The 24,885-nt window shown below is 35.9% G+C and overlaps 1 protein-coding gene across 3 annotated transcripts; it reads left to right on the top strand.

The window, feature by feature from the left end:
• The first annotated feature begins 1,986 nt into the window (after positions 1-1,986).
• On the top strand, positions 1,987-23,523 carry LOC129261015 (post-GPI attachment to proteins factor 2-like). Of its 3 annotated transcripts, none has more exons than XM_064114256.1 (7): positions 1,987-2,220; positions 6,726-6,958; positions 13,005-13,254; positions 14,693-14,805; positions 20,056-20,164; positions 20,939-21,068; positions 22,054-23,523. In XM_064114256.1, exons 2-6 carry the CDS (start codon positions 6,803-6,805, stop codon positions 21,064-21,066), a joined length of 756 nt encoding a protein of 251 aa, XP_063970326.1. In that variant the 5' UTR covers positions 1,987-2,220; positions 6,726-6,802; the 3' UTR covers positions 21,067-21,068; positions 22,054-23,523. The 3 variants fall into 3 exon arrangements, with proteins under 3 accessions (XP_063970326.1, XP_063970327.1, XP_063970328.1); XM_064114257.1 differs by having other exon boundaries at positions 2,004-2,087; XM_064114258.1 differs by lacking the exons at positions 1,987-2,220; positions 6,726-6,958 and adding an exon at positions 7,511-7,682.
• The last annotated feature ends 1,362 nt before the right edge of the window (positions 23,524-24,885 follow it).

Here is a 24,885-nt window from a genome sequence, read left to right as displayed (position 1 = left end):
TCGGAAGTCGCCGTCATGAGCTGTCGAGTAGCACATGATGCACATCTCTATGATATGAGCACCCAAGGGTTCATTACATGCCGCTAGCTGCGCGGAGAAAAATCAAGCCATACGGTAAAAGTCGTGTGTTGTTGTGGACGTACGTGGACCCAGGCCCGCCCGCGTGTTTCCGTTTTACACCCTGGCGAAGGCATTTTCCGCAAAAAGAGCCACAAAGCGACTAGTGAAGAGTCTACACACGTCGCTGGTTGCAGCGTGCGACACACCACCGCATGCAATCAGCACAGTTACTGATCAGAGCACAGAGTTACTCGGCATTTCATGTACAGAGATGAGTGAAATCCGAACATGCTTTTGCAGTTACGTTTTTTTTTAATGAAAGTTAATGACAGACAAAATAAAAATAAACAGATACCTATAATAGAAATACAAATTGAAGTTTGATGGATTGATACACATAGATGCCGAAAGATAGATATATAGAAGACTGATAAATAGATAGAGACATAGATAGATAGATAGAAATAGAGAGTGAGAGAAAGACATGCAGAGAGATGGATAAATATAGATAGATGGGGGAGAGAACTTGAGAGAGGGGGAGAGAGATGTTATAGATAGATAGATAGATGTATGGACGGATAAAGAGAGATAGAGAAAGAGAGAAAAAAAGACAGATGGATAGATAGATAGAGAGGGAGGGAGAGAGAGAGAATTTGAGAGATAGATAGATGTTAGATAGATAGATAAAGAATGAGAGAGACATAGAAGATAGACAAATTAAAAGATAGATAGATAGATAGATAGATAATGTAGTTACATAAATAGATAGATAAATAGATAGATAGATAGATAGAGAGAAAGCTTAGGCCCCTTTTTTGACTTTCTAATTTACTCCATTGGCTCTCTTTTATTAGATAAGCAGTTTTCAGCAGCTTCTTTTTGCCAGAGAGAAATACAGACAGATAGATAGATAGATAGAGGGGGAGAGAGAGAGAAGATAGACAAATTAACAGATAGATAGATACTGTAGTTACATAGATAAATAGAAGATAGATAGATAGATGGGGAGAGAACTTGAGAGATGGAGAGATGTTAAAGATAGATAGATATATATATGGACGGAAAAAGAGAAAGAGAGAAAAAAAGACAGACAGATGGATAGATAGATAGGGGGAGAGAGAGAGATAGATAGATAGATAGATATAAGATAAAGAATGAGAGAGACAGAGAAGATAGACAAATTAACAGATAGATAGATACTGTAGTTACATAGATAAATAGAAGATAGATAGATAGATGGGGAGAGAACTTGAGAGATGGAGAGATGTTAAAGATAGATAGATATATATATGGACGGAAAAAGAGAAAGAGAGAAAAAAAGACAGACAGATGGATATAGATAGATAGGGGGAGAGAGAGAGAGAGATAGATAGATATAAGATAAAGAATGAGAGAGACAGAGAAGATAGACAAATTAACAGATAGATAGATACTGTAGTTACATAGATAGATAGATAGATAGAGAGAGATAGAGAGATATACAATTTGAGAGATAGATACATGTAGATAGATAAAGAATGAGAGAGATTGAGAAAAAAGACACAGATTGATAGATAGATAGATACTGTAGTTACATAGATAGATAAATAGATAGAAGATAGATAGATGGGGGAGAGAACTTGAGAGATGGAGAGATATGTTATAGATAGATAGATATATGGACGGAAAAAAGAGAAATAGAGAAAGAGAGGAGAGAACAAAAGACAGACAGATGGATAGATAGAGAGAGGGAGATAGAGAATTTGAGAGATAGATGTTCTGCGGATATCTTCGGTGCGGACTTTTGGATCGCGCGCCCAGCTGATTATGCGTTATTAGTATACATCTCTATGAAACAAACGTAGACGTAGACTCTTCACTAGTCGCTTTGTGGCTATTTTTCTGGAAAATGCCTTCGCCAGGGTGTAAAACGGAAACGCGCCGCCCGCCCAAGAAGTGAGATCCCAGCATACTAGCACGCGCGACCCACTAGTTAGAAATCCACTGCCAAACGCGGTTCGTGGTATTATAAGGTCTTTGGGTGCGAGGTTAGTATACTAATCATACTAATACTAACCTCGCAATACGTGTGAGTGGATATGATTACGAGTGCCTAGCTCCAAACTCTGTGAAGTTTGTGTACAAAAGTCAATGGGGAGATTTTTCGACAGCAACTTTCAGGTAATTACAATTGTTATTATTAAAAACAAAATGATAGTTTCTACATGAAATTTTATGTGCTTTATTGGCAGCCGCTTTATTTTGATATGATTGATTTGCAATGATTTTTAATTTTAAATGCTTTTTTACTAGGCCCTAATTTTTAATAGTTTTAAAATGAATTTCGATCCTACCGTAACATGACATTGACAGTAAAAATACGGCATGGGACTGGCAACCGTAGCCGGCATTGCGGCTGGCTCAGAAGCCCGGCCCGATATACCGGTACCCTGAGATTGTGTGTCCGGACGGGTTGGGTACGGTGTCCGGACACATGAGTGAGAGAGTCTAGCCAGGAGGCTCCTAGTCCTAGAGAGTAAAAATCATTTACTAACGAGTAACGTAACGTATGCTTACCCTCCACGGAACTAAGGTCAAGCATGTCAAGGATTGTGTCCCATTCATTTCGCGGTACATGCACATGAATGGGACGCAAAGCCAATGCCTGGCCTGGGCTGGGGACTGGCTCCGGCTCCGTGCTAATTCATCTTCTTCCGTTGAGTACAGTCCTCTTTACAGAGTATAGCTTCGTATGACTTGTCTGGAGCACCCAAGGGTTCATAACATGCCACCGCGCACAGAAAAATCAAGCCATTTAAGTCGTGTGTTGTGGACACCAGAAGTGGGATCCCAGCACGCGCGACACACTAGTTTAACTTAAGTAGAAATCCACTGCCAAACGCGGTTCATGGTGCGAGGTTAGTATACTAACTAGGACTAATACTAACCTCGCAATACGTGTGAGCATGGTGAGTGGCCTGGAGCAGTGGAGGCTCCTGGAGAGTAAAGTCATTCTACTGACGTAGTAATTATGCTTACTCTCGAGCTCTCCACTCTGAACCAACCAGAGGACATTGCCTACCATTCAAACAACAGCATTGTACTTTTTGTAGAATCCTTTCCTACCGACACAGCTTTTTCCCAAGAAGCCTACCATCTGCTTGTGGAATGTCCTGCCTTCAACAGTGGTTTTGGCTCCTTCAACTGAGTCTTTCAGGAGCCACCTGGAACCACTCACCCTCCATTAGCTCTCTAGTTGAGATGCATCTTTTTACTTGCACTATAGTTTAGTTTTGTTCAACTGCACCAAATGTCATGTGTTTTTGTGATTGCGGCATCAGCCAAGTACGACTATACTCTGTAAAGAGGACTGTACTCAACGGAAGAAGAAGAAGAGCCTGGGTCCCACTCCTGGGACGCGCGACGCGGACGGCAAGGCATTGATCTACACACACCAATGAATTGGGCAACAATAATGATGCTAAAAAATACTAGTTTTCTTTTGGGTTTTGAGCCCAAACTTATGTGGGCTATAATGATAGGTTGCAACTTTTGGCCCAAACTCCTTTGTTTATGTGTAACTTTAATACCGTCAAGATTAAATACATGAAAATATTAAAAGTAGAGGAGCGTTTACTTACAGATGTTATTGTCGCCATCTTGTCTTCTTTATGATTGCATCCTAGCAACGCGAAGCGTCTATACAGTGCGTCCCCAAAAAAACTATACACTTTTGAAATTGCTGCCAAATGAAAAACGTAGCACTTTGGGGGAAAAGACTTACATATATGGAAAGCCAATAAAGTCATCTTTCAAATGACACCAAAAAGTTGGAAAACTATTCATGCTTGAGCGAGCACTGCCCACTGAAACAAAGGGTATGAAAATTAGGGTGGGCAAAATCATGAGCAGTGCTAACTTAGATTTTAAAATATACTTGCATTAGCCGATAAATATCATGAATCGTACAATAGTATACTAAGTATGTATGTTACAAAAAAATAAATTTGAGAAATGAGGTGTTTGCTTCATAGCATCATTTAGAGCTCATCAAGACCTTTCATTTAATACCTCATTAATTTCAATAGCCCCAGTAACAAGAAAGTTATGGTAGTTTTAAGTTCGCACAAATCGCCTTCAATTCTTATGTATTCCTTTGTTTTAAAAAACAAAAGTTGTGACCTTAATTGGGACCAAGGTGCACTAATAGAAAACAACAATGCGCATACATTGGCATATGGAAGTGCCCAACAACACTCCAAAAAATTACAGACTTCGCCGAAACAGGGAAAAAAAAAACACAATTAGCGTCAGTAGATTTCTTTCAAATTTCACCACAATGTAGTTGAAATGTTGCTCTATCGGAATGAATACCGTTTAGAGTGGGATGATACCTGTAAATATGATAAGCAAGAGGTTGAAAGCAAGGCCAAAGTTCCAGTAGCACACAGAGTTGCAAGATCACTGAGTGAGATTTTTTTTCAAGTCTAGGCAGCTGCCATAAACATTCAACTATGTAAAAACAATGATGTCTTGGGGAATAACCTTTCCTTGCACATGCAAACACAATACAAAGCAATGCCCCCACAGTCACCCTGAGATTATAGGCAGCACACTCAATGCCTCATTCAGAATGCATATAGAGGGCGCTTTTGCAACATACCTAAATACTTGCATCGGCCGATAAATATGAATTGTACATCATATGTATCGGCCGATACAAGTATTTTACGAGAGAAACTCCCCATAGAGTTGTACACACTGGTTCCCATTAGAGTAAACTAGTTTAAAGGGATGGTCCGGGCTGAAAATATTTATATCTTAATACATAGAGTAGAATTCACGGAGCAAAATGCCGAAAATTTCATCAAAATCGGATAACATTAACATAATAAAGTTAATGAAATTTAAAGTTTAGCAATATTTTGTGAAAACAGTCGTCATGAATTTTCATAAGATGGGCTGATGATGTCACATCTCCACTTTCCGTTTTCTTATGTTATTACATAAAATCATATTTTTTACATTATTTCATACTTGTGTGAATAATATGTCTCTCTTATAATGAAATAAGTTGCAGCAATAAATATCTAATGCACTAAATCAATTGTCAATCCAATTTTTCTAGTTCTTGGAGGAAAAAATTTGAATAAACCTAATTTCATATAATAAAATACAAAAGAACAAGTGGAGATGTGACATCATCAGCCCACGTAATGAATATTCATGATGACTGTTTTCACAAAATATTGCTAAAATTTAAAATTCAATAACTTTGTTATTTGTTATCCGATTTTTATGAAATTTTCAGCGTTTTGCTCAGTGAATTCTACTCTATTTGTTTAGCTATAAATACTTTCAGCCCGGACCATCCCTTTAATCTACTTGCTAAAATGGGAACCAGCGTGGAAAACTCCTCATAGAGTTGTACTTGCTGAAATGGGAACCGGCTTGGAAAATTCTCCATGACCATAGAGTTGTACACGCTGGTTCCAATTTTGAAGAGTAGATAAAGACAGATTATTAATGAGATTTATTTCATCAGTGATGATTCTGATGAAATAAATTTCTCTAGTAAACTGTCTTTATCTACTAGTGAAAATGGGAACCAGCACAATTCAGGAGAATTTCATAACTGTTTCCCATTTTGAAGGGGGGGGGGGGAGTTCTTAACTATTTTTAAATTTGAGAACATTTTATTTAAAAAAAACCAAATATCAGTAATGCAGTATTTATTTTATTCTTCATTCTTTTTTATTTCTTTCTTTCCATCTTTCATTCCACCTTTCTTTTTTTCCTTTATTTCCCTTCTTTCAAGTTCTTTCTTTCTTTCTTTCTTTCTTTCTTTCTGTCTGTCTGTCTGTCTGTCTGTCTTCCTTCCTTCCTCCTTTCTCTCTTTCTCTCTTTAAATAGGGCTCGTTTCATTTTGAATAAAAAAAGCATTCCCTTTGAAAAAAGGGCATTTTTTATCTACAGGGATTTTTTTTAATCATAACCGGTAGAAGCTGTTAAAAATGACACTCCCTCCGCTACCCCCCCCCAAAAAAAACTGGAGGTTATTCACATGTGACCAGCACACAGTCCCAGACATTCTTAATCCATTCGCTCGATATTGCTCAGAGAAAATCAAAATTAAGATGTTTGATCCAAGCGTCAGTTCTTGATGCAATACATGCTTTGACCACAACATAATACACATGACTTCGTTGAAACTATTACTGCACAAATATCCTGTTATTTTTTAATTACAACACCATTTTTGTTACAAAAATACATTAATTTCGTTTTTCGGAACAACAAACCTTATTTCATTTTGGGACTAACGAAACTTCAGATTAATGAACCTTATTTCGTTTCGGACCAACGATCCTTCAGATTAACGAACCTTATTTTGTTTTTGGACTAACGAATCTTCAGAATTACGACTCTCTTTGCATTTTCGGACTAACGAACCATCAGAATAACGAACCTAATTTTGTCTTCGGACTATTTAACCTCGGAGTGACAAATCTTCGGAATTAAAAACCTTTGGAATAACAAACATTTGGAGTAACGAATGTTACCGGACAAAATATGGTGAGGTGCCTTGCAGGCTTGCAAAAAAGTAGTATTGTAATTATCATCAGTCATCACCACTAAACAGCATCATTGTTATAAATATTGTTATTATTTGCTATATTTTTCAGGTTTTAGAATCCCACATTTATAGATGAGCCAGATTAACATCACCCTCTGAATTCGACTGTAGCTAGCAACATTCATCATGGATACAGACGGTCGGTATTCCAGCAATGGGTTACTCTTATCAGTGCGGACAGTAGGTCGTGTCACATCTGGGATAATGTGTTTGGGATTTTTACTAAGCGTTGCCTGTGCTATCATCTTCAACTTTGAAATCACAACAAGGACACATTGTGGGGTAAGTAGAATGATAGAGTATTCAGAAAGTATTCTATCCCAATAGTGTGCTCAATTCAATTGTAGTGATACTCCAGTTGGAGGAATGTTGAGAGCTTTTAAATTTGTTTCTCAATATGTCAAGAGAGAACAGAAAATGTCCTCTGCAAAGGATTCTCATGAAATTCTGAATAATAGGCAAAATATATTTATTGCCTAAAGAGCTGAGAGATACAAATTGAAAAGGTGATTCTTTAGGTAGAATGGATGGTGATATAAAATCAAATTCCTGTGTGTTGAATATATAGGCCTGGCAGCCCTGGCTACTTAGTGATTTAAAGTTATGAACGTTTGTTTCTTGGGAACTTCGTAATGATCATTTGTCCTGTTAGTGTTAGTAATAAAGAAACTACAATACTTGAAATCCAAATTGCAAACATCATTTGTTGCTATACCTAGTAACCTCTGGCATGTTTCTTGTTAAAGGTCAAGTCCACCTCAGAAAAATGTTAATTTGAATCAATAGAGAAAAATCAGACAAGCACAATGCTGAAAATTTCATCAAAATCGGATGTAAAAAGATTGAGCGCCCTTACAGGCGCTCTCTTTTTGGCTCTCTGAATTTTTCATTGTTTATCTATGTTATTGGCAGTCTCGGGTTAATTTGTGGTTACCAGTGTGTTGATCCAACTACCTGGAGTTTTGTGGCCATTTTTTGGATGGATCCTTGTTGCTGTTTTCTTTCTGTAAGTGTGAGACAAATTTCATCAAGTTTGTAATGGAGTGAGCATCAACTATGTACAGTCAGCCATCATAGAAGCCTCTACTGTGACTCCCTATTCTTCACGATCAGCCAGCCTTTGAACTTGTTCCATTGAGTATTTGTGCTTATTTTCTAGGGAACAATGGAGCTACTTAAGCTTCTATCTATTCATGTTATTGTACTGGTATGCAGCCACTCTCTACCAAACTTTCAATTTTTTCAACTGTCATGTATTACACACACATGTATGTACAAGGATACCAATGTATATTCAAGTCGCCCCAAAGTGTTGAGGAAGTTCTCTGGACTCCCAATCCCGTACTATGCCAACACGTCATCATCCTTTCAACTACAGCTAATGAAATGTGGTGACGTGTGTCCAAATCCTGGCCCTGAAGAACATGATGGCTCTGGTGTTAAGATTAGACTTACTGGCACGTCTGACATACCTTCTGTTATGCATAGATATGATCCTCTATATATGAAGTCTATTAATCAGTCATCATGGATTTTGACACATGCACATCCTCCAATGAACGTCAGAAGCCTTATACTAGATCTTGGAATTTCGCAACATGATACAGGAAGATCAGTGAAACGGAAGAAAAGAACTCGTCGTAAAAGACGGGGAGGAAAGCCTCGTCAGAACCCATCCTTGACCATGCTTGAATCTGTTGAAGATGCAGAGCCAAAGGACAGTTACATTCCTGTGTTCATTACTTCTAGGACATCAAGAGCATCTGTCTTCAAAAGCAAACATCCACCACAGCATCTCAGGCAAATCCCACAAACCATTAGTCTCCAGGGGAATGAAAATTCTCCAACAAGGATTGGACTTTGGAATGCTCGATCTTTGATGAACAAAGAGACTGAAGTTTGTGACTTTATCATCTCGGAACGCATTGATGTCTTGGCTGTCACAGAATCGTGGCTCAGAGGGGACGGGAGAGACTCCCCTACAATAGCAGGCATACAGAATACACTTCAGGATTTCAAGCTACTAAAACTACCCAGAAAAGGAAAGAGGGGTGGTGGTCTCTGTGTAATTTTGCGAAATTCTTTTTCTACTAAAAAGAAGCCACATGTGTTTGACACATTTGAATGCCTTGAGGTAACTGCAAGCTCTAGAAAGATGAGTAGCCAGAGAAGTCTCTCTTTGTTTGTAATCTATAGACCACCATCGTGCTTGCGTGGTCAATCATTTGGACATTTTCTGATTGAGTTCTCAAAACTTCTTGAATCGGCCAACTTGCTTCTGAATCAAGTGGTTATCTTGGGTGATTTCAATATACATGTTGACAGTGACACAAATGCAGACGCAAAGAACTTTAAAGATCTACTGGAATCAGCGGGTTTGAGTCAGCGTATATCCCAACCTACTCATATTTAAGGACACACTCTTGATTTGGTAATTATGAGGGATAATGATCACTCAATTAGGGACATTGTGGTAACCCAGACTTTGCCATCAGATCATTCTGCAATCATCTTTTCACTCCCCTTCGTGAGACCATCGCCAACATCTAATGTCATTCATGCCCGTATGTTACGTGAACTTGACATTGATCAATTCAAGTTAGATATCATCGAGTCCTTCGAAGCAGTTACAAACCTAGAGGAAATGGAAATTGACCAGAAGGTACATGTTTTCAATGACTCTCTTGCTTCTAATCTAGATCGTCATGCACCAATCAAGAAAAGGAAAGTGAGAGTGCGTCCTTATGCTCCATGGTACAACGACGCAATCCGCAAGGCCAAACAAGACCTTCGTGCAAGGGAAAGGAGATGGAGAAAGACCAAGCGTTCATCTAGAACAGTTGTATCTGATGACATGAAGGAAGCAACGAGAGAATATTACCAACTTGTCAATAACTTTAAGCGTCAGCATCTTCAAGAACTTATATCCACTAGCAACAGCAAACAACTGTTTCATGTGATTGACAAGATGATTGCTGAAAAGCCTGATAAATCATTGCCATCACATCAGTCAAGTGCTGAGATTGCCCAGAAGTTCTCAAAGTTTTTTGACAGTAAAATTGAACAACTGAGATCTTCATTTTCTTCCTCTTCTGTTGTTGTGGAGGGGGAAACCTGTGATCGTCGTCTTGAGAAGTTTGCGCCAGTTTCCCAAGCAGATGTACTAAAGATTATCAGGTCACATAAAATAAAATCATGTGACCTAGATCCTCTTCCAGCGCTAATTCTTAGCCAGTGTCTCGAGCTCCTGGTACCGGCCATCACGGACATTACCAACGATTCACTAGAATGCGGAGTCTTCCCTTCGGCGCTCAAATCTGCTTTGGTCATTCCCACCCTAAAGAGACCGTCACTGGATGCAGAAAGTTTAAGGAACTACAGACCAATTTCAAATTTACCTTTTTTGGGTAAGGTAATAGAACGAGTTGTCTCAAATCAATTTACTGAATACCTTACTGCAAACTCCCTTCTCGCATCCCGACAGTCTGCATATCGAAAAGATCATAGTGTGGAAACGGCGCTACTTCGTGTTCAAGATGATATTCTACAAGCTTTGGATACCGGAGATGATGCTATTCTCATACTTTTGGACCTAACATCAGCCTTCGACACAGTTGATCACGATGTTCTTCTTTCCAGGCTGAAAACACGATTTGGTGTCTCTGGGACTGTAGCAAAGTGGTTTGACTCTTACATCACTGGACGATATCAACAGGTGATCATTGATGGCTCACGATCTGAACCAACTCTACTTAAATGGGGGGTGCCGCAAGGTTCGGTTATCGGGCCTGTACTCTTTACATGCTACACGACACCGTTGGAAGATCTTATTCATTCCTATGGATTCTCGTCTATGATATATGCTGATGACACACAATTATATATCTCATTCAAGTCTGGACAAGCTCTCCGAATGTTGCAGAAACTGGAAGATTGTCTTGGTGCCATTCGTTCCTGGATGACTGTGAACTATCTACTCCTTAATGACAACAAGATGGAAGTTCTGCATATCTCTTCCCATCGTAGACATACCCCTGAGCTACCTCCAATTCAAATTGCAAATGTTCATATACATCCCTCTAAAACGGTTACTAACTTAGGTGTTTTGTTTGATAAAAACTTTTCAATGCGTCCCCATGTCAACAGCATCTGTCGTAAAGCATCCTTCGCCCTAAGAAAAATTGGTAAAATTCGAAAATATCTCTCAAAGTCATCCACTGAAGTCCTCATTCATGCATTTATTAGCTCACTTCTTGACAGTTGCAATAGCCTGCTCCTTGGAATTCCAGAAAAGGATATTTCTAAGCTGCAGAGAATTCAAAACTCTGCAGCCCGTCTAGTTTCCCTCACAAAAAAACATGACCATGTAACCCCTACTCTTAAACAATTGCACTGGCTCCCCATTAAATTCCGTATACAATTCAAAATTCTACTCCTAACATTCAAATCTCTTCATGGACATGCTCAAAAAAATATCTCTCCGAATTAATCCAGGCATATACTCCCAGTAGATCCCTTCGCTCTGCAAATCAAAATTTCTTAACAGTCAAAAAAGCAAAAACTAAACTTTTTGGTGATAGGTCCTTTTCAAGCTCTGCCCCACGTCTTTGGAACACTCTTCCAGCTTCCCTCCGTTGTATCCCAAATATCACTTCATTTCATTCTAATTTAAAGACATACCTCATGAAGAAAGCATTTTCAACATAGCTCCATTTACAGTGTCCTTTTTCCTCTCTTAGTTATATGATTTCTAATTTCACTTTTGTTAATATATTTTGTATGTTCTACATTGTAAAGCGCTTTGATATGATTTCATGAAAAGCGCTATATAAGTTTAAGTTATTATTATTATTATTATTATTATTAAAATAAGAAAGTTATGACATTTCGAAGTTTTGCTTATTTTCAACAAAATAGTTATATGAACGAGCCAGTTACATCCAAATGAGAGAGTCGATGATGTCACTCACTCACTATTTCTTTTGTTTTTTATTGTTTGAGTTATACAATATTTCAATTTTTACGAATTTGATGATTAGGACCTCCTTGCCTGAAGCACAAAATGTTAAAATAATGGAATTCCACGTGTTCAGGGAGGAATGAAACTTCATTTCACATGACAATGACGAGAATATAAAAATATTTCATATTTCATATAATGAAATACAAAAGAAATAGTGAGTGAGTGATGTCATCAGTTCCCTCATTTGCATACTGACCGAGATGTGCATATAATTGTTTTGTGAAATGAAGCGAAAATTTAAAATGTCATAACTTTCTTGTTTTACATCCGATTTTGATGAAATTTTCAGTGTTATGCTTGTTGAATTTTTCTCTTTTTATTCAAATCAAGTTTTTGATGGGGTGGACTTGTCCTTTAAGAACAACTTTATTAGAAAAGTTTGCAGAAAATTTTAATAGTAAATAGGCCTGTCATGAATAATGTAATGCACCTGTTTGCACTGGCGTACGTAGGATTTTCCAGAAGGGAGGCAAATTTTTTGGAAGATATTTCGTCTGCGAAAAAATTTGACAAGCAAAAAAAAAAACAAAAAAAAGGTCCTCAACCATAAATAAAGGATTTCTTAACACAAGAAAATTTGAAAAAAAAAGAAGAAAAAAAAGGGGGGGGGGCATGTCCCCTGTATCAGTTGTGACTCGTCAGGGGGGGCAGGGATAGGTCCCCTGCATGAGTTGTGACTCGTCAGGGGGGGGGGGGCAGTCTGCCCCCCTGGCCCCCTTAGGTACGCTAGTGCCTGTTTGTGTCAAAGGATTCAATTTTTTGTCCAATGAGCTTTTTAAACCAGTCCATGATGAATATTATACAATTAATGTTTACGCATGATGCGTGCAATGGACAAAATACTTTAGGAGGTGAAAGATGAAATGATCCATTCAATGAGGCATAGCTGAGTCGAATAGATCATTCATTTTATCTTTCACCTCATGAAGTATAGGCCTATTAAGTCCATGGCACGAGTGAAAGAAACATTCATTATTTGTATTATATGACACCTAAAAATAAATCATTGTCATTTGACATTTACAAATTTGAATAAAAGTGCATTCAGTCCGAACGTAATCTGTTGATTGTTGCATAGATTCAACATGCACACTTCGGAGAGCCGGTGGTCTTGGTGTACGTACAATGGACAGAACCGTATGGATAAAAAATTGAATGGATGATGATGTCATTGTAAAATGGGCTGAATGATTGATCACACAACGAATCATATGACGAGAATCTACATGTATCTAGGTGTCATATATATTTCAATCACTCAACAAAATATTTTAACAAGAAGAAATAATGTATATGTTTACCCAGGTCTCCAACTATCTACCCTCCATCAGCGCTGCCATTGCCGAGCCACCATCTTGTTATTTGTGGAGGTTAGCGGTGACACTCTGCTCTGCTCAACGAGTGTTTTTCTCTTTAGTCCATTACAACATGTACTCGTCTATCTTGGTTTATAAGGCCCAGTATCAATGGCTGTGTAAGCTTTGTTTCTTCTTGGAGCTGACAGAGAATCTGGGTCTCATTGGGTTGACATGTGTCTCCTCTGTTGAGAATCATAGTAAGTAACCGGAGGTCACTGTGCTAAGGTCAAAGTTCATTTGGGTCAATATACTATGATTTTTTGGTTCCATGACATTTGTTCCGGTGATAATTGTTCCACTCTAAATTCCACACACTAATTGATCGACCAATTTTAACCCTGGGTTTAACACTATACCCTACCCTAAACCTAACATAAACACTATTGCAACTGTTACAATACTGCAACAAATAATTAAACAAATGATAGAAAGAATTTTAGTGAAGGTATCTTCTTTCTTATTATGAACATACAACAGGTAACAAAGTATTAAAACAAAATATTAAATGTTATCTTACATATTTTGAAGAATCAGTTCTGGTTATTCCACAAATGTATATTCCAGTATTAACTCCAAATAATATCCAGGTTGGCTGGCGAAGATTCCTTAAATTTAAGTTCACAATGCTGGTGACGATGAAATTGATGTTGAAATGCGCTGGATGATTAGAGTCACTGTAGTGAGTTGAAAAGTCTGTGAAGACAAGACAAAGTTGATGATGATAAACAGTCGATTTCAGCAATCTATGGGTTGACAAATGTTCTTTCGAAGTTCGAACAGGTTGATCTCGATGAGAACTGAGAATTTCTTTCTCAAAATAACTGCAAACAGTTAATTGATGGTGTGCAAATAATTCCACAGAAGATAAATGTTGTAATCCAGTTGGAAATAAATTATGCTCTGACATAAAGTCTGGTGTGAAACTCTGAGTTCTGATCTGATATGATGATGCACTTGAAGAAACTGTCAGCTTTCCACTATTCTGGAAGCTTCTAGTATTGTCTTTAAAAAAAAAAAATAACACAACCCTATTCCCTCTCCCTAACCTTACATCTTAGACAAAATTAGGCCTGAAGCAATTGTTGTGTCACCTTTTTTAAAATCAGAATTAAAAATGTATGTGATCAAATCCAATGAAACTTGCATGGTTCATGTAGTTATCAAATATGACAAATCTCATGACACGAATAACATGGAACAGAGTTAAGGTCGAAAATAATTTGAGGTGATAAAATATACATGTATGCAAGTAATGGCGCAGTCATATTTACCATATGGCTGCCGTAAGGCAAGTCGAAAACAGCCGTCTAAACTTTTTTGTACCAGCTACATGTACATATAGGTGGTTTGAATAAAAATGAATAAACGGCTGTCTTTGACTTGCCGTTTGGCCGATGTAGGGGTACTGTGACTGTGCCATAAGACTTCCAGGGGCATACCACCCTGGGTGTCCGGCATACCACAAATAATAAATGGCAATATACTTTAAACTTGTTAATTTTAATAGTGGATTCACCAACATCTCGCTGAAATACCGGTCCATTTTTTCTCACTTTATGTGATTGTTTTTACATGATTCATATTTTTTTTGTAATAATTTGAATATGTATGTCTTTCTTTATTTCTATTTCATAGCGGCCCATGAGTATTTCTTCATAGTGTTTCAGACTTGTGCTTTGTTGTATATGATGATTCTGTGTATGATTCATAGACTGGCTATCACTCAAGGACCTGTACCAACCAATCAGGTATGTTAAACAGTTCTTTTTCTTCTTCTAGAGTAAGTGCTGCTTCAAGATGAAGGTAAATGCATAAACACATTTATAAATCAATTCATTTATTAGAATTGTCTTCTGGTATTAGCTATTGGCAGAAAGAAGAAATGAATTATGACTGTTTGTATAATCATGGACCTATAAAGAGATGGACGATTAATGCTTACCTTCCTTTGATGCAATGATGGTCACCGTCACCTGATTATGTGCATCTTAATGACAACATACAGGTGTTTGACAATAACCAAGGTGTATCTGATCATTAACAATGAACAGTTTCCCTGGTCTTGACTTTTGTTGGCTGATGTCCTGTTTCAGAATATGCCTTTAAATCAATATACTTCAGCTTTGGAGCAGCAAAATTGAGAAGCAGAGAATTTTTGCGATATACAATGCGTATCATTTGAAACGCAAACTTCTGCATACACACAACGACCTCAATAACATTGAGAAATACATCTAACACATCATCTCTGCATTCTATGTGCCCTGTATCTCAGGAATATTAGGAGGAAACTTGGAAAATATCGGATTATAAATGATAAAAAAATCAACCACAAAGGATCACAAAAGATTTCTCAGGTTGAACAACCCATCCCATTTAGCTGTAGTAGAACATGCCCTTAATTATACAGGCTACAATCTTGGACAGAACGATAGCAACTTTGAAAGTAACTTCTGAAAAAGAAAGGTGAGAGAATCACTGTGGATAAAAAGGATTAACCCAGTACTTAAAGGACAAGTCCACTCCAACAAAAAGTTTATTTGAGTACAAAGAGAAAAATCCAACAAACATAACGCTGAAAATTTCATCAAAATCGGATGTAAAATAAGAAAGTTTTGATATTTTAAAGTTTCGCTTAATTTTACAAAACAGTTATATGCACATCCTGGTCTGTATGCAAATGAGGAGACTGATGACGTCATCCACTCACTATTTCTTTTGTATTTTATTATATAAAATATGAAATATTCCAATTTTCTCCTCATTGCCAAAGTGAAACAACGATACATTCCTCCCTGAACATGTGGAATTAGCATTGTTTAATACTATATGGTTCTGTCAAGTTGGTCCTTATTGTCAAATTTGTAAAAAATGAAATATTGTATAATTCAAACAATAAAAAACAAAAGAAATAGTGAGTGAGGGACATCATCGACTATCTCATTTGCATGTCACTCAGTTGTGCATATCACTGTTTTGTGAAAAATAATCGAAACTTTAAAATGTCATAACTTTCTTATTTTACATCTGATTTTGATGAAATTTTCAGTGTTGTGCTAGTTTGATTTTTATCTATTTATTCAAATCAACATTTTTCTGGGGTGGACTTGACCTTTAATAGAGACTCTGGATATACATTGTCACCCATCTTTGGTCCAGTGATCAACAGACACAGAATCTCAGACCTCTGGCAGGAGTGGATGAAAGCTTGTGAAAATATTATGGTTGGTAGAGGCTTAAAGTTTAAATATTATTTTATTTTATCATCCCAAACCAATTTTAATTTTTTTTAAATCAAATCAAATTATAGTCTCTATCTTGAAATTAGTGCTGTTATCGGTAACAAAATTCTTTGTCGATATATTGCTAAAAATATCTTACCGATATCGATAAATATCGACAAAGAACATACCGGTAATCAATATGCATGTTTTATGCATTATAGCGATGTCACAATGCTCGCATTGGTCAAAATTTGTATCTGCCATTGTCCCAAGAGTGCTTTAAAATCCGCATTCATTGGATTTAAACGATTACATAACATCTTTTAACAAACATATTTAGCATAAATACATCCTCACCTTTCACGTTATTAGCATTATTTTAGAGTTGGATGTTTTATTGATAATTTTGGGTCTTTTTGGACATCGTTCTGAGCAGTCAACGACTTTCACCTATCCGCCATTTTGATATTGTGCTGTACATCTTCAAGCGTTAGAGGGCAGCACCACATGGCCGTGTGCATGCCTTCTACGTTAGTTGGTACTTTGCTAAAATTGAGCTTGCGCTTCGAATGGAGTTGAGTGCAGTCACGATGTTTGGATTGTCATGATTATGGCGAAGTGAGATCGTGTTTTGTGGCTAGTAAGTATTCACATTTTGTTGAGATTTTGGAGTAATTTCTGTTGCTGTTCTGTGCATTTTGAGGAAAACTACATTTTTCGTGATTTTCCGTTTGAAAAGCCACTTTCAAAATACAGGCTGTTTCAGTGAATTCTGTCCGTTTTCTGCAGTCGTGGAAAATCACTGTCATGTCCCCACATAATAGCGGGTATTATCGACAATGAGAGAAAGGTTATCGATATCGCCAAGTGGCAAAAAACAAGCGATTATCAGCAAGACTAGCGATAAAGAGGTTATCGATAACAGCACTACTTGAAATATGCATACATTTTCCCAAATAAAACACATAAAAACTAAGATGACTAATTGTAAACCAGAACTGCACATTGATTTTCCAGGATTTAAGTGATAATTATTATCTTCTGCTTATAATCAATTTCTTATGATGGACTACTTCTTTCAACCCATGGCCTTATTGATGGTGACCATCATAGAATCAAAGTAGACAAATTAATATGAAGAGAATGTTATTCAGATGTCAATGAGAGTCACAAGATAGTGAATTTATCACTAATTAACCGATGAATGTCCATCTCTTTGTAGGTCCATGATATAATGGAGAAAGCTGCAATAGTGTCCTGAATATAGTACTGTCATGTATTTACATACATAAAAGCAAGCAAATTTTATCAAATCATTTATTTGATTGTGATAAGGGTTTTGCATGTCTATTATATACTAACAATTGGCAGTAAAGCTTTTTGTTAAAGCTGTGTATATATGCTTTCTTTTGAGAGCATATTTTGAATCTGTCATTTGATAGATTAAAAAAAACTTTATATGAAGGTAGAACAATGAAGCAACATTATGTAGTGTCCAGATGATTTCTTCTTATATTGTCAAATCTGTTTGGTATCTAGTTTTAAGATTTTTGCAATCTTTGACTTGCCAAATTTAAAAAACGGTACATACATTTTTATACACCCGTCTCAACGGGACGTAATATGGTATCACGCTCGGTGTCCGTCCGTCCGTCTCTCTGTCCGTCAGTCCGTCCGTCCGTTATTAAAAGTCAAGTCCACCCCATAAAAATGTTGATTTTAATAAATACAGAAAAATCAAATTAGCATAATGCTGACAATTTCATCAAAATCGGATGTAAAATAAGAAACTTATGACATTTTAAAGTTTCTCTTATTTTTCACAAGACAGTGATATGCACAATTTAGTGACATGCAAATGAGACTGTCGATGAATGTCCTTCACTCACTATTTCTTTTGTTTTTTATTGTTTGAATCGTACAATATTTTACATATTTGACAATAAGGACCAACTTGAATGAACTATATAGTATTAAACAATTCTAATTCCACATGTTGAGGGAAGAATTAATTGTTTCTCTTGACAATGAGGAGAAAATTTGAATATTTCATATTTCATATAATAAAATACAAAAGAAATAGTGAGTGGATGACGTCATCAGTGTCCTCACTTGCATACTGACCAAGATGTGCATATAACTGTTTTTTGTGAAATTAAGCAAAATTTTAAAATATCATAACTTTTTTATTTTACATCCGATTTTGATGAAATTTTCAGTGTTATGCTTGTTGGATTTTTCTCTTTTTATTCAAATCAGCTTTTTGTTGGGGTGGACTTGTCCTTTAACTTTTCCTTGTAAATGCGATAACTTTAGTTTAACTTAAAGATAAATTCCAGTTTTGGTAACGATCTAAAAATGAGTTTTTACAGAATCTAATATAATGACCACCTAAGTGTCTGTTTGTATGAATAAAAAATATGTGCCAAAGGATTCTGGAAGAAATTGTGTGATTGCTGAGAAATAAGCAAAATAAGCGCGGATTCGGTCACTTCCGTCGGGTCTTTATTTTAGCAATAATAATACACTGTCCCACGTGTGCCTATCTGTGTTGGTGATCTTCAGTGTGAACATTTTTCAGCGTAGATTTCAAGATTTCACAAAGTTCAGTTTATGTAACTGTACCAGATCTAGATCCTCGATGATATACTGACAATTAAGCCTTGTTTTACAGACTTTCTCATGAAATCAGTGTTTACTGCAAATACTGGAATTTCTCTTTAACCTAGGCTCATATAATTTGTTGTGTATGATACCAGCATGAATCCCAGGAAGCCTATTGATTTTAAGGTCAAAGGTCAAGGTCACAGTGACATATTTTCATCTTACCCTTCTGCAGTCCTTGTAAACGCGATAACTTAAGTTTAACTTAACCTAGGCTCATATAATTTGGTGTGTATGATACTAGCATGGATCGTATGATACTAGCATGGATCCCAGGAAGCCTATTGATTTCAAGGTCAAAAGGTCAAAGGTCAAGGTCACAGTGACATATTTTTATCTTACCCTTCTGCAGTCCTTGTAAACATGATAACTACAGTTTAACTTAACCTAGGCTCATATAATTTGGTGTGTATGATACTAGCATGGATCCCAGGAAGCCTATCGATTTTAAGGTCAAGGTCACAGTGACATATTTTCATCTTACCCTTCTGCAGTCCTTGTCAACGCGATAATTTAAGTTTAACTAAACCTAAGCTCATATAATTTGGTGTGTATGATACTAGCATGGATCCCAGGAAGCCTATTGATTTCAAGGTCAAAAGGTCAAAGGTCAAGGTCACACTGACATGTTTTCATCTTGCCCTGCTGCAGTCCTTGTAAACGCAATAACTTCAGTTTAACTTAACCTAGGCTCATATGATTTGGTGTGTATGATACTAGCATGGATCTTAGGAAGCCTATTGATTTTTAGGTCAAAAGGTCACAGGTCAAGGTCACAGTGACATATTTTCATCTTACCCTTCTGCAGTCCTTGTAAACACGATAACTTCAGTTTAACATAACCTAGGCTCATATAATTTGGTGTGTATGATACTAGCATAGATCCTAGCAATTCTATTGATTTTGAGGTCAGAAGGTCTAAGGTGAAGTCGCCATCTTCCACTTTTCTTGCTTGACCAATAACTCCATTTTCCGCGTTACAGACGGGCGTATTATGTGCTCGCCTTAGTGACACTATTGTTGGGATGAATGCAGAAGCGTTTTGTTTGTTGGTTTATTTTATTTGTACAATATCATGTTTTTAAATGTTTGTCATTTTTCTTTCTTCAGGAGTATAAGACTTTCATGAGGAAATTTACTCTGTTCATCACAAATCTTGTTGCCTTTATATCAGCCTTGTATTTTTTCTACCGTCATAACCGTTACTGTGAGCCTGGTGGTGAGTATTCACTCTGGCAGAGGGTCCATAGGTTTATTTTTGTGAACTTCAAGCTTTTGAAGCAGAGCTCTAAGAGATAATAAATACATGAGCAGAAAAAGCAAATTATTCTAAAATACTGTGCCCTTTTTATTATATGTGAATATCATTTGTTTGATGCTGATTTTTTTAGGAGGAAAATAATCTGAAATTTTCAATGTGTTGCAAAGGTCAAAATCATGCGTTCCCCATGCAATTTGGCAACATTTGAACTTTTAACACACTTTCTATCTATTCATATTACTTCAAGATTGATTTTTCTTTCAAAAACTCAGCTTTGGAATAGATAAAACTGGTGTTGCAAATTTTAAGAAGCTGAATGAATAAAGCCAAAGCCCATAACCAATCTTCATTTTGAATGGGTAAAAGTTGATTCTATAAAGAAGCAGAAAAATGTCAGAAAGCGATCCCTACTGGGACTGAACAGTGTAGGATATCCTCTGATGAAATGGCCATTGAATATCATGCTGCATTACAATTGTGGTACAAGACTTTACAAATTTTAAAAAAGAAGAAAAGTGAAAAGTCTGCATGTATAGTACATCAATGGTTAGTATTCCATGAAACCAAGAGTCAGTGATTTTCCCTGGCTATTGTCATTAGCTACTGGAATCCTTGCATCTGATTGGCTCATAGCAAATTAGTCTGTGAAAATCACTGTTTGTTTTGTGAAACAGTCCCCTATTTGAATTTTACCAGAAGCTTACAGTATTTATTATGTGTTTTCCTCCACAGTGTATACCATCTTTGCCTTCTTGGAGTATGTAGTTGTGATAAGTAACATTCTCTTTCATTTTATGGTGACAAATAACTTCAAAGAGAGAGAGATGAAGGTGGGCTCTCGTGCTGGGAGTAGACTTTAATGGTAAGTTCAATAAGTGATGATTTCTTTCATAATCTTAGCTGCTAAAGTACGATTCTGTGTCAAGTTGAGCTATTTGCAAAATTTCATCTGAAAAAAGCTTTAAGGAAAGGTGTACTAAACCCTTCAAGTTGCTCACAGCTTCTTTTGATTGAGAGTATGCCAAAATTATTCTATTAATTTTGGTTAAAAATTCTCAACTTTACAAGCAACTTATGTTGACGAAAAGACATAGTGTGCACCTTTGTACTAATTTGGTGACTTTCCCCTATTACTGGCTGGTACCATTATCTGCTGATTGTCGACCAGAGCTATAGGTTTTTTTCTTTGTTCCTTTTAGTTTCTATTTCATTTTCATTTACTTCCGCCTTTCTGGTCATTCTTGTATTTTACTCTGATGAGAGCAAATAAAATAAGATGCATAAATTTACGCATAGTTATTATAACATCTTTCCAAATTTCTCATGCTTAAAAGACCAAATATAGTTAGGAATCCACCCATTGAACATATATTTCCAGAATGCCAAATGAATGAAATGATATTAGATGTCCTTCAATGTGATATCTAGAAATGCTGTTTATCAAATCAAATCATTTATTTTTCCACAATTATATTTAAAAAAAAGCATGAGACTTGAAATTTTTTTACAGCAAGTAGCTTTAGTGTCATATTTTCCATGAAATTTTCTGGTCCTTTATGCTAATTATTATTTGAGACTTGTTGAGAAATTTAAATTACCTCCACTAGATTCCAGTTACAAGCAAATGCCTTGATAGTCTGGCATATGTTACCTGTTTTACATCTTCAATTAATTCATGTTTCTTTTGTGATGTTACGGAGGATTTGAGACGATTGATTATCAAACCACCCCCCCAAAAAAAAAATGTTGTCACCTCTAAAACCTGACATTTTAATAATGATGATGATGTGCTACATGTGTAATCATCATGTTTGCTTTCTTTCCCTCTCCCCCTTTGCTGATTTCAGTATAGTATGTCAACATTTACAACTGGCGATCAAGTGGATAAATTTGGATGAAGCTCTGTTCATGTCGGATTCCTTCAGTGGCGAGTTGTAAAGGGAGTATAAAAGACTTTGGAATTGTCTTATGCTATTCATTTCACTTGTATTCATTCCTTTCATTGGGAGCCTATTGGTTTTACTAGTAGTGTGATTCTTATTGATGTCAAAGCACATATCACTTTGTGGTAAAAAAAAAGTGAATGCATTAACCTCGAAACTGCTTAAAAATAGTGTCAAATTATGCTTGATACTGCAAGATTTTATGATCATGATTACCAGTGACTTTCGGCTATCTGTATTAAACTGCCACTTTTGTAACTGCAAATTTTGACCTCAACTTTAATAGGGAATTTTCCCTGGCTCAACGGAGGTGAAATGATAGCAAGTCGTAAATGTGAAGATGCAGCATATATTCATCTCTCATTTACTTTTTATTCATCTTGCTTAGGGGAAAACAAATCACAAAATCTTGGGTTTTCTTTTTTTTCTTTGTTAAGGTATTGGCATGCTAAATTAAAAAGTAACGAATAAGGGAGATCTTATCATAATTTGACTTGATGATTTAGGGTGTAGGTTCTGTAATAAGCTAAGGGTTTGTAGTACTGTGACGATTATTGAATGGGTGTGATTTTGTGACGGGTTTGCAATATTTAGTGTGGTTTGAAGCACTTTTGAGTATATTCAGGGTTTACTGTATGTATTTCCTTTTTTGTTTGTTATTATGCTGTTTTATTGACATAATATACATATGGTAGTTATTTGTTTTGATCTTCTTCTTTATTCTCATTTCATTCACCTTTTCTTCTTATTTTTTATTTTCTTTCTTCCATGCTTTATTCTTTCTCTGTTTATTATTATATTCTTTGTCTATCCCATTTTGGTGCTTGAAATTTGTATTTACAGAAATAGTACTGCACGATAAAGTATACAGGATGAGCACAAGAGTGTAGATGTATGCTCACAATATGCAAGACTTTCTGTCATTGGGTCTTTTCACTAAGGTATAATGTAACACAGGTGCTTAATCATGATGGCGATTTTCAGTGTTTTTCAGTATTCATTTTTTTTTTAACTACATGTATGTTAAATTATTGCACAGTGTTTTGCTTACTTCAACCCAGGACTTCAAATGACAGTCACCTACATATCAAATACTTCCTTGCTCTTATGATTAGTTGAACTTGGCTTAGAGATCTCTTTTTAAAACAAAGAAACTTTCCTTCGTGTGATAATGGTTGTCATGAATCGTGTTCTTTACCTGTCATTATAAGTACTAAAGCTATATTATTATTCTGTGCTGGTAGCATTGCCATTGGATGATGTGAGAAGTTAAGGCTAGGCGCAGACCTGCCAACCAGTACGTTTTAGCCGTATTTAGTACGTTTGTGCAACCAAAATATGGCAGTACGTTTTTTTTTTTTTTTTTTTTTTTTTTAACTAAATCGTAATTTATTGAGAAAAATAATCTCTATATTTCATAAAACGTGCACAAATATGGTTATTAGATCAATGTAATTTCAGGTAACTTGTTTTTTTTTTTCAATCATTTTGTTCAAACCAGGGTGAAGATATACACATGTTTTAATGTTTTTTTTTTCATCTGCAAGAGCAGTGCGCATTTTAGCTTGCATGCAGCTTGAGCGCCGCGATGAGCGAGTGCGCCAAGCATTTTATTATGAAATACACCTTTTTGGGGAAAAATACATTTTTTTAAATCACAGAATACAGTTTTTCATTCCCAGAGGTTAGCAGGTCTGTAGGCGTGGTGATAGGAGTTTATGACCAACATACAGGCACAATGAATGTTTAACTATATTTTAATGACTGAAGTGAGCAAGCAATATTAAAATAAAATCTGTAGTTGAAATTTCATCTCCTTGCAGTTGCCAATAGCGATGCAGGTAGTAGGAGGAATTTCTGGTCAGATTTGTTGCATCTTCATTGCATTTTACCTGTAGAACAGTCATGAATATTATGGACTATCTCATCCTCCATTTTCAAATTAAAGATTACATACACTTAAAGGTGAAATTCACTGTGGCATGAAGTTTTAATACAATAAGAAAATTTGAAAAAAATAATCTGAGAGTTCCCAAATAATCCCAGTACAGCAAGGACCAAATATGATTCTTTGATTTATTTCAAATGCTATATATATATATATATATTTCTCTTTTCAAATGAAATTTAGTTGAAGTAAAAGAAATATGAAATAGATGAATCAGTACATAATTTTTTTTTTTTAATATTATTTTTAAATAACCTGCATTGTACTTACATTCATGTTCAGGTAACTAATCCAAATCCTAAAAATTGTAAATTTGTAAGAATGTTAAAAGAAATTTGTACCCAATGTTGTTTAATTTTAGTTTACATCTCAAGTATTCTCCTAAGCTTTATTTCTTGAGTAAGAAATACTTAGAAACTTCAAATTAAATGGCTTTAATTTTAATGACTTTAATAAGTCATTTATTGTAATTGTAGATTTTACCTTTACCCATGCAATCTGACTATTTATTTAAGATGTTGAGAAGATATATTATATAAAATCTATACAATAGTTGTCTAAGTATATTTATATTTTTCCATGATTTCTTATGTATATAATGGGAGGTTGGTTTCAAGTGCCATACATGCAGTATTTATGTATAATACATGTATGGAAATATATGTACAGGTGTATTTATGTTTTATTCATGCTAATGTGAACAGAATAAGTTTGATTTTTTTTTTCATTATGAAAAAACCCTTTATTGGTACTGATTTTTTTTAATCACAATTAAATCACATTTGTAC

Source organism: Lytechinus pictus, unplaced genomic scaffold (assembly GCF_037042905.1).
Source record: "Lytechinus pictus isolate F3 Inbred unplaced genomic scaffold, Lp3.0 scaffold_19, whole genome shotgun sequence".
NCBI classification, from domain to species: Eukaryota; Metazoa; Echinodermata; class Echinoidea; order Temnopleuroida; family Toxopneustidae; genus Lytechinus; species Lytechinus pictus.
This window is presented reverse-complemented; position numbering and strand designations above follow the sequence as displayed.

Excerpts from the sequence above, each read along its gene's own strand:
- LOC129261015 (XM_064114256.1), top strand. The coding sequence starts at position 6,803 with ATGGATACAGACGGTCGGTATTCCAGCAATGGGTTACTCTTATCAGTG. Across the intron at positions 13,255-14,692 it reads CTCCTCTGTTGAGAATCATA|CGGCCCATGAGTATTTCTTC; the intron begins GTAAGTAACCGG and ends TCTATTTCATAG. Across the intron at positions 14,806-20,055 it reads GACCTGTACCAACCAATCAG|GAGTATAAGACTTTCATGAG; the intron begins GTATGTTAAACA and ends TTCTTTCTTCAG.